This window comes from Conger conger, chromosome 19 (assembly GCF_963514075.1).
Source record: "Conger conger chromosome 19, fConCon1.1, whole genome shotgun sequence".
Classification (NCBI taxonomy): Eukaryota; Metazoa; Chordata; class Actinopteri; order Anguilliformes; family Congridae; genus Conger; species Conger conger.
In genome coordinates, this window is record NC_083778.1 from 9,342,738 (window position 1) to 9,352,976 (window position 10,239).

Below are 10,239 nucleotides of genomic sequence, written 5' to 3' on the forward strand. Positions count from 1 at the left end.
TTAAAGGTTTGTGGACATTGACAGAGCATGCAGACACGACCAAATTTAAGTTGACAAACCCCAATTAAATCTTTGACGAATGCTCAAAACAGCAGTGAGACCTTTATTTCTTCTTTATTACACATTAATTTCTCATTCTCAGTGACATTTAAAAAATGACAGACTAACAGAACCAACCAATAACAGTACAGCAAGAAAAGAAAAAGAAAATTCTGTGAAAAGAAATCACATTTTTCAAGGAGACATCAGTACTTTAACCCTTAATTTTGTAATCAACATAAAAGTACCACACACATAAGGTCATAGGACAGACGGAAGACTGAGGAAACGGGACGCTAAAACGACAGATTGATGAGGGGAGCAGGATCCACGCAGTTCTCGGTCTTGTCAACAGGACTCCAGGTTATGAGGGGAGAGCTGAGGTCTATCAACTGCAGGAGAGGAGGGAAGAGAGACATCTTTAATTACGGCCACATGAAACGCACACGAAGAGGACCATTCACAAGAGCATTCCAATTCAGTATGTTTGTGGAGCTACACATTAATATTTGAAATATTTGCAAAATGTCAAAACTTAAATTCAAGTGAACCCCAAGGACATTTGACTTGTATGTACACAAACGTCAACAGCTGACACCACACGGATTTACAAGATGTGATTGTGAATCGATTGCCTAATCAATTGCCTCAGGTCCCTTCAGACGGTCCCATCACCCCGACATAATGCAGATATAACCTCCGCCAATCTCTGACGTGGTTGTATTGAATCAAACACGAGGCTTTTTTTCTACCCGGCAAACCCCAAGATCAGCTTAGATCAAGGAATAGAGGTCAACCCAGGTCCTGGAGTGCCAGTGACATTTCCGGTTTTTGTTCCGTCTTGTGTTCCACCATTTTGTGCCTCCAGCACACGGTGACCTACAGCCATTAAACCTGGTTAATAAAAAGTAACCTAGGTGTGTGGTTATAGGTTTGGCTGGAGCAAAAAACCAGGACGGACACTGGCACTCCAGGAGCAGGCTCTCTGACCCCCAACTTAGATCGACAAACGATGGCTCCCATCCATCTTGGGGCCACGTGCCCCGATCCCCGGTCCTTAGACAAAATGGCGGACAGAGCGGTGGGCTCACCTGTCCCCCGGAGGGCTTCATGGGCGCGGTTTTGATCAGGTCGGGCGTGTTCAGCAGGTCGATGAGAAGCTTCTCCTCAGGCTTCAAGACGAGGACTGGAGCGTCCACCAGCAGAACCTGCAACGCAAAGCCCGACCGTCAAGACAGGAATCCGGCCAAAACAGTGTCACTGGGTGCACGCCCACCAGGGCAGGGTAAGGCCCAGTGTGTCAACGAGTGCCCAGAACAAAAGCATTACTGAAAGATCCGTCCCTGAACAATGCCCTATAGGTCAATGACAATACTGGACGGGTCAAATGGCCAGTTCTCCTCATTATGTATTCTCGTGTTCTTACGGACTAGACGGGTACGAAGGCCCGTTCTCCTCAATGTGTTCTTGTTCCCTTCAATTCGATGTGATACGTGGACTGAGAATGAGAGGCGTTACCTCCTGGCCTTCCGGAGTCTTCATTGCGTCGGTCTGTGACCTCCGGCCCGGTTGCTGAGAGCTGGAATTCTCGTTCTCTTTGCCGGATTCCAGGGCGTTCCGATTCTCAGTGCAGGATGCTGGGGAGTATCCATGCTGGATCTCCATGCTGGATTCAGGAGACATATGACCCTCCATGCTGGATTCAGAAGTCTGATGACTCTGCACGCTGGATTCAGTCGTCTTCCGACTCTCTACACTGGATTCAGTCGTCTTCCGATTCTCCAAGCTAGATTCGGGGCCGTCCTGCCCCTCTACACTGGATTCAGTAGTCTTCTGATTCTCCAAGCTAGATTCGGGGCCGTCCTGCCCCTCTACACTGGATTCAGTGGTCTTCTGATTCTCCAAGCTAGATTCGGGGCCGTCCTGCCCCTCTACACTGGATTCAGTAGTCTTCTGATTCTCCAAGCTAGATTCAGGGCCGTCCTGCCTCTCTATGCTGGATTCAGTCGTCTTCCGATTCTCCAAGCTGGATTCAGGGCCGTCCTGCCTCTCTACGCTGGATTCAGGGGTGTCGCGGTTCTCCGTGCCCTGGTCAGGGACACAGTGACCAGCGGGGTGCGGCTCAGGTGTGCTGGGGACGGTGCTCAGCCCAGGCTCATCCTCCACGCTGAAGGCCAGGGACCTGGGCTGGAACGTAGCCCCACAGGAGGCCTCCTCTCTGGGGAAGGCTTTGGGGCCCAGGCCGCCGGGCCGCTGGATCACCTTCAGCTGGACGGGGCTGAAGAGAGGAGACAACCAATCAACAGCCGGCCCCACAGAGTTCCTCGTGTACAGAATAAACACCTACCTACTTCTAATGAGCTTCCAAAAGCTGGCTAGCCCAAACGCCTTGGCGGGTACAATTGCTAGGAATCAGTTGTATAATTATTGGGGTCTAGGTACTGACTTAAGTATCACGAAAACAAAAGGAGGTGTATTGTCATGCATGTGATACAGATACAGTTACTGGTACTGTGGAAACATCACAGCCTATTGCCTTGGACCAAAACCACACAGCGAGTGCGCCCAATGAGGAAAACTGCAAACCCAAAACAAAATAAAACTGTCCAAAGAGGAACCTGCTGGAGATGCTAAGAACCCAGCTGACCGTTGTCTGGGAAAGGGCTGGCGGGAGATGCTGGTTAGCCCCCTTCACCTGCGAGCACCAGATTCTGCCCATCACCCAGCCGTAGGACACAGTAGCTCCTAGCCATTTACACATAAAATATTACCATTTACACAGCTTAGCTTAGCATGTAGGTTAGCGTATACACACAGCAGGTTAGCACGTTAGCGCTGACACACAGCTAGGGGGAGAGACCTGCAGTAGAAGCCTCACCTCGCCTGGCTGATCTTCCGGGCGGACCCCGGCAAGCCCGGTCCCTCCAAGGCCTGGCTTGCCTGGCTGATCTTCCGGGCGGACCCCGGCAAGCCCGGTCCCTCAAAGGCCTGGCTCAACCTCTTGCCCTTTGCGGCCATCGTGGGGATCCCCGATACCCGCCTGTTGACCGGGGTGGAGACGGCCAGGGAGCGTCTGGGGAGCGCCAAATCGGACTTCCCCACGACCGTGGGGGTCTGGAGGCCCTCTGGAGCCGCAAGCCCCGATTTCGGCAAGATGCTGGAGGAGGGCAGGACAGCGAACACCAGATTAGCCCTCCGCTGAAAGGTTCGAACACAAACCCCTCTTCACTGGAGCAGAACGGTGCCTGGTAACCAGTTGGGTTTGAGATCAAGCTATAATGGCATGTAATTCACTAAAACTGAAGGGCAATTCCACGGTAACTGGCGTTGGATACTGCTGGATATTTGGGTGGTGAAGCCCAATACAGCTACATAAGATGGTAAATGGTTGGAATTGATATAGCGCCTTTATCCAAAGCGCTGTGCAATTGATGCTTCTCATTCCCATTCTCTCTCACACACACACACACACACACACACACACACACACACACACACACACACACACACACACACACACACACACACACACACACACACACACACTAACGGTGATTGGCTGCCATGCAAGGCACCAACCAGCTCGTCAGGAGCATTTGGGGGTTAGGCGTCTTGCTCAGGGACACTTCGACACACCCAGGGCGGAATCGAACCGGCAACACTCCGACTGCCAGACGACTGCTCTTACTGCCTGTTAAAGACAGTGGTAATTAAAGACTGCCTATGTAGCTGTATTGGACAATAACACATCCTGCAGTTGTAATGTCGGTTACTGTGGGCTTGCCCTGAACAGAGTAAAATAGACAGACTATAGCTATAATGCAACAGGATGTAAGCAAGCCCACATTGAGGGGTTTCTTAAGCTGTGTAATTACAGCAGTGTTACCTCTCAGAACTGCTGACAGACATGGGTTTCTTTGGCTTCATTATCCTTGACATATCAGGAGAACGAACTGCAAAACACAGAATGGGGGAGAGGAGTTATGGCAACAGTGAGTGTCCATGGCAACAGAGCAAGCTGGAAACCTGCGTCTCAGTGTAACCAGCGTGCTTTCGAATGAAACGAGAGCACAAAAAGCTATTTTTAGATTACATTATAGTTATTTATCTGCCACTTTTATCCAAAGCAACTCAGATGATTAGACTAAGCAGGAGCCAATCCCCACCTGGAGCAATGTGGGCTTAAGGACCAACAGCTGTGCAGATGTTATAGTGGCTACACTGGGGCTACACTTAAACCACCAACCTGCCAGGTCCCAGTCAAGCACTTTCACCACTTGGCTGCCCCCACCATTCACTTGCAATTTATTTCACAATTCTCCCTACGTCAGTTGCATGTGCGTACAGCCATATGAAGAGGGGCTCTCCATAAAAATAACCAAACGCGAAATAGCTAAATTTTCCGGAACCTTCCGGGGTACGAATTTCAACGAATTTAGCTCAAAACGACCGTTGCTCACCCTCGGACCTCCGCGGCCCCCCGGCCGGACCCTTGGGGGTCGGGGCGACGAAGAGCTTGGGCTTGGCGCCCTTGGCGGCGGCGGCGGGGGTGAGGGCGGAGACGTTGGGCACAGACCCGGCTCTTTGCGCGGGTCTCTTGGCGGGCGTGAGGTTGGGGGGGGCGGGGTTGCGCTTCTTGGCGGGGTTGGACATGGCGGTCTCCGGGGGCCTCTTCGCCTCTTCGCCCTCAGCCCTGCAGCGTACGGAGGCGGCCCCGGGTTTGGAGGAGGTCGTCGGCGTCGCCCCGGGAGGCCTGCCCACGCCGACGGGAGCCTTAAACCGCGCGCTACTCGCGACAGAGCTCAGGGAGGTGTTGAACACACCTGTCCCAGAAACAAACACCATACACATCGTCTCATTACCATTTAATGCGCTTTCCTGCCCATTAACAAAACACAACCTAACGAAACAAAACATTCGGCCCAGCAATGCTCACCCACCGCTAAATATTTACCAACCACTAAAATGTACCCAGTTCTTTGTTTACATAAAAGCTAGATAATATGGAACACCGTATCAAGCCTGGTCTTGAAAACCCCCAGTTTCTCCACTACATGACCGGGCAAGCTACTCCACGCAGCTACCGTGGTGTGACAAAATACTTCCAGGTCTGTGCGGAATCGACGCTTTGCTAATATCAATTCACGCCCCCTTGTCCCGCTGACACAACCCCACCTGAAGAATTTTCTCGGGAGTTTCACTTCGTGAATGCCTTTTAATGAATTTAAAAGGAGTCAAACAAATCGCACACAAGACATGTTCAGTTCCTCATTGGGACGAGCACCTTTTCCTGAGGGAGACACAGACAGGCTGGAGTTCAGGCTGGACACCGAGGAGGAGGATGAGGAGGAGTGGTTCCTCTTGTCTGCTGTCCGCAGGTTGAGCATGGGTCCGGCCTTCATCGCGGGAGGCTGCCCCGTCTGAAAACAAAATGTCGCGAGAGGAGCGTTCAAGACTGAGAAGAGCCTTCCAGAATGTTCTTATGCGCCCAATATTCAGCCAATGACAAACTCGGGTACCAAACAGCAGCAGAGTAGGTGACCACGGTGGTTTTAAGCTGTGGAACCGACCATAAAACACTCAGGCGCCCACAAGTCCGCCGACAGTGAATGCTCCTTCGAGTTGGCTCGGATTCAGCGGAACATTCCAACAACACTCGACGCGAACTGATCTCAAAACAATTTCAATTAAACTTTTCAGTTCGAAATGTATTTGTATCGCGCGTTTCACAGAAGACACTTTGTCTGAAAATAAATGAAAACAACAAACTGCTACCCTAACGGTCATAAATATTAATAACATCCCACAAACTGACAGCTCCAGTGAGCGTCTGAGCGAGCGAGTCAAGTGAGCGAGTCAAGTGAGCCAGTCCAGTGAGCCAGTCCAGTGAGCCAGTCCAGTGAGCCAGTCCAGTGAGTCAGTCAAGTGAGCCAGTCAAGTGAGTCAGTCAAGTGAGCCAGTCAAGTGAGTCAGTCAAGTGAGTCAGTCAAGTGAGCCAGTCAGTGAGTCAGTCAAGTGAGCCAGTCAGGGCGTATACCTTCCTGGGGCCCGGGCGGAGCCTCCTGTCGGGCAGGCTGGTGTTGAGGGAGTCCATGCTGGCGTCGGAGAGCAGGTCCTCTGAGGACCCAGCGCTGCTCAGGGGCCGGTGCAAGGGGCCGCGCCTCTGCCGGGCTCCGCCCTAAAACAACACCGCCCCCCCGTTCCGGTTAACAACACCGCCAATCGCGTCCTCAGCACAACAACAGGCACAACTCCATCACACAACACAGCCCAGAAAATCCTCAAACCAATTCAATTCCTCACCTTATCTGGAGGTTGGAGCCTGCTGGTGTCCGGAGGGGGCAGCTTGGCCTTGGAGCGCTGGTTGACCCCGGGAACGGCCGGCCGGTTGGGCAGCAGGCCCCGGCCCCCGGAGAGGCCCATCTTGCCCCTGAGAGCCGCTCGGGGCTGGGGGGCTTGGAGCGGGCTGCCGGTCTTGCTGGGGGCCCGTGCCGGACGGGGGCTGTTCAGTCCTCCGGCCTTCAGGAGGCGCTGCTGGATGGCGGGCGGGAGCTGCTTTAAGGGGCTGTCCTGGACGCAGTAGGTCTCTCGTTTCATGGGACTGACGGCGGGGCCCGGCACGGGGCCCGGCACCCGCCCCAGGGCGCTCAGCTTGGCCTCGGGGTCTTCAACGAAGAGCTCCGGCCTTTCGCTCGCGGGGGCGGACGCGGTGACGGCGGACGCGGACCCCGTTTCCACGGCGACCGGCTCCTGGCCGCCGTTCTCCCCGATCTGCCGGGCCAGCAGGTGGGCCTCCTGGATGATCTGCTCGAACTTGTCCCCGGAGAGGGGGCTCCAGCTGCCCAGCTCCAGGCTGAGAGGCCCACCGCTCCCGCTAGGCTGCGGCCGGTGCTTCTCCAGCCCCACCGAAATGCACTTCTCCTTGTGCCCCACCGGGCCCACGAACACCTCGTCCTCATCCTCCGCGTCCCCGTTCTCGCTGCGCACGCGCGGGGGGAAAATGACGTCACCGTCAGACCAATACACTGGCATGGCTTGAAACGGTAAATCTGATCCGTTTTTAACGGCGAATCACAACAATTTGCAATCCGTCAAAACCCAGACCGCGACGACGACACTCAAAAAACCTTTTCCATGTGTAGAAATAGCACACTAAGCATACATGATATAAACATTCATTATATTTCCAGTTTTCTTAAGTATAAAATATAGGTACACTTCAAAATACCGATCTCGGTTTTTAATAATAGTTCGGATATTTATTATCATAACGACCATTTTCTTCCCCATAATATTTCACTTTTGAGGAAATGAATGTGTAAATCTGAGTGCATGACAATAGTTATCCTCTATTGATTAATATGTTTTACACCAAAGATCAGCCATTGGAACAGCAGACATGAGATATTCGAAATTATCCATCGTTGTTTTACTTTTAAATACCTTGCCGGTGACATAGGAAGATCAAAGTCAAACTTTTCCTCGCTCAACGTGACAAAATCTGGGTAAAAAAATTAATCAACAATTAGTACCAAACCATTATTCATCATTCAACTCGGGAAAGATTCGCTGTCAACAGAGTATGTAAATATCTGCAGGAACATTATAGCTGCACACAGCTATAAAATTATTAAATTTCACTTATTGCAACAATAAGAAAAAGGAAGCATTACCATTTTTGACATGTTTAGCCATAGCTGATTTTCCAGGAAAGGTCGTTGGGTCAAAGGGCAGACAGTTGAGGCCCTACTCGTAAAGACATTTGCGTTTATAGCCATGCACATTTATGACATCAAGACACATGACTGCAGCCATATATAATTCCATGTTTATATATTCCAGACAATGCTTGGGAGCAGCTGCTGTTTAGCGAACAGATATCGCTCATAGCTTGCTAATTTAGCTATAAAATAGGAGTCAGAATAGTGTTGTTTGCAAACCAGCTGCATTAATTGTAAGCGACTGCGACCTAACTAGCTAGCTAGTTCCTGACTACCACTAATCTAACGTTATTTGGAGTAAATAATATTAAACCAGGAAAACATAGCGTTAGATGCTTTGATATATTACGTTTGCAAGTGTCAAGGAACGTCAAGGTTGTGACGTTACTTTGCTAACTTAGCCTAGCTACCCAGTCGACTGACAGTATTCATTGTCCCTCTTCTTAATCTTCAATCAAGCATAACGTTACATATCACCTAAGTTACAAACTTACCTGAAACGTGTATGAAAGGCACAGTGCTTCTTAAAATAGCGAGCCAGCTATCCAACTCGTAGAGCCTATCAGCAAGAAAAGTTAGCTAGCTAGCTAATTGGGAGAAACAATTCGCCCTTTTCAGGTTAGTTCACGTAGCTTGCTAGCTAGCGAGTAACGTTTTTTATTTTTGCCTTTGATCAATAGACAAGCGAATCAACAATCAAAAGTACCCTACATTAGGTAAACTTACGACATGGTAAAAGCTTTCATTTTCAAATTATGGGACAACAGCGTTTGAATGGTCATGTGACCAACAGGCTGCATTTTGATTGGTGATAAAAGTCTCGCGGAGTTAACGCTCTTGCTAACCCTTGGCCCAATCTTATCTAGAAAGGGCCGGTGTGTGTGCAGGTTGTTGTTTTAGCACAGGACTAAGACCGCTGATTCTACTCATCAAAGACCACGATTAGTTCATTAGTATAATCAGGTGTGTTACTGCTGGGTTAAAACAAAAACCTGCACCCACGCCGGCCCTTTTAGGATAAGATTGGACACCTCTGGCAAAAGCCTTTTTCAATGCCTACGGGGCATACATCCGGCTGTTGTTCCTGTCGTTAATTTGTCCAACATAAAAAAGTTTCATATGGCTGTTGAACAGAACTTGTCAACAGCAGTTAACTTCCTTTTAATGTGTTACCATCAATAACTTAGGCCGTGTGCCTGTAAAACAGATTTAATATCTACGTTCTTATGTTCACACATTGTACATTGAGCATGTTTTTGAATCACTTAAAAGTGTAATGCATATAAGATTAACTGGGTTGTGACTTATAAGTGTTTGTATAAAAAGGCTGAAAGTGAAACCTAGATTTCGAGTGTTACTGAAGATCTTCGGGATAAAATACAACTTTGTAATAATTTTTACAGTGAATAGTGGTGTATTTGTTAAAAATGCGTAATAGATTTCTATACTAATTCTGTGAATGGGTAGAACAACGCCATGGACAATCTCGCATTTTTATTGTGGATAGTTGGGGGTCATTTTCAGGAGACAAATAATTATTGTTTGTTCAAAAAAATAAAAAAATCTATTTCCCAGCTGCTGTGCTGCTAGTCGTCCACTAGATGACAGTGTAGGACAGTGGTGTTGGTTTGAATCAATGGTAGTCAATAGGACTTCCCCCCAAGATTGTCAGAAATGAGCCATTTTACTCACGGTCTTATTTTTATAAGTAGAATTGGGTATATGGGCTCACAGTATTGAATTTGCATTTGAGTTTGCATGTTCTCCCCGTGGCGGCACGGATGGTGCAGTGGGTAGCACTGCCGCCTCACAGCAAGGAGGTCCTGGGTTCGAATCCCCGTCGGCTGGGGCCTCTCTGTGCGGAGTTTGCATGTTCTCCCCGTGTCTGCGTGGGTTTCCTCCGGGTACTCCGGTTTCCTCCCACAGTCCAAAGACATGCAGGACAGGTTAGGCTGATTGGAGAGTCTAAATTGCCCGTGGGTATGAGTGTATGAGTGTATGAGTGTATGAGTGTATGAGTGTGTGAGTGAATGGTGTGTGTGCCCTGCGATAGACTGGCGACCTGTCCAGGGTGTATTCCTGCCTTTCGCCCAATGTATGCTGGGATAGGCTCCAGCCCCCCTGCGACCCTGATCAGGATAAGCGGGTTCAGATAATGGATGGATGGATGGATGGATGGATGTTCTCCCCGTGTTCATGTGGGTTTCCTCCGGGTACTCCGGTTTCCTCCCACAGTCCAAAGACATGCAGGTTAGGCTGATTGGAGAGTCTAAATTGCCTGTAGGTATGAGTGTGTGAGTGAATGGTGTGTGTGCCCTGCGATGGACAGGCGATCTGTCCAGGGTGTATTCCTGCCTTTCACCCAATGTATGCTGGGATAGGCTCTAGCCCCCCCTATAAGTATTCATGGGTGGAAGAAGCACATGGCAGAACTTGCACTTTCTGACTCCTAGACTTTACACCTCTTTTTATTTGCTCG

The 10,239-nt window shown here is 49.9% G+C and overlaps 1 protein-coding gene across 1 annotated transcript; it reads right to left on the reverse strand.

The window, feature by feature from the left end:
• Positions 1-95: 95 nt before the first annotated feature.
• On the reverse strand, positions 96-8,655 carry gtse1 (G-2 and S-phase expressed 1). Its single transcript, XM_061229645.1, has 12 exons — positions 8,255-8,655; positions 7,713-7,785; positions 7,483-7,540; positions 6,343-7,018; positions 6,077-6,217; positions 5,324-5,459; positions 4,500-4,862; positions 3,926-3,992; positions 2,918-3,196; positions 1,558-2,317; positions 1,131-1,247; positions 96-431 (listed from the first exon to the last, which is right to left on the reverse strand). Exons 2-12 carry the CDS (start codon positions 7,732-7,734, stop codon positions 336-338), a joined length of 2,715 nt encoding a protein of 904 aa, XP_061085629.1. The 5' UTR covers positions 7,735-7,785; positions 8,255-8,655; the 3' UTR covers positions 96-335.
• Between the last annotated feature and the right edge of the window lie 1,584 nt (positions 8,656-10,239).

What these genes read in the sequence shown, in the direction of transcription:
- gtse1 (XM_061229645.1), bottom strand. Translation starts at nt 7,734, where the DNA reads ATGGCTAAACATGTCAAAAATG. An exon ending in GGGGCCGCGGAGGTCCGAGG is followed by an intron (nt 3,993 to 4,499) that starts GTGAGCAACGGT and finishes TGTGTTTTGCAG; the next exon opens with TTCGTTCTCCTGATATGTCA. An exon ending in CGGAAGATCAGCCAGGCGAG is followed by an intron (nt 2,318 to 2,917) that starts GTGAGGCTTCTA and finishes TCCTCTCTTCAG; the next exon opens with CCCCGTCCAGCTGAAGGTGA.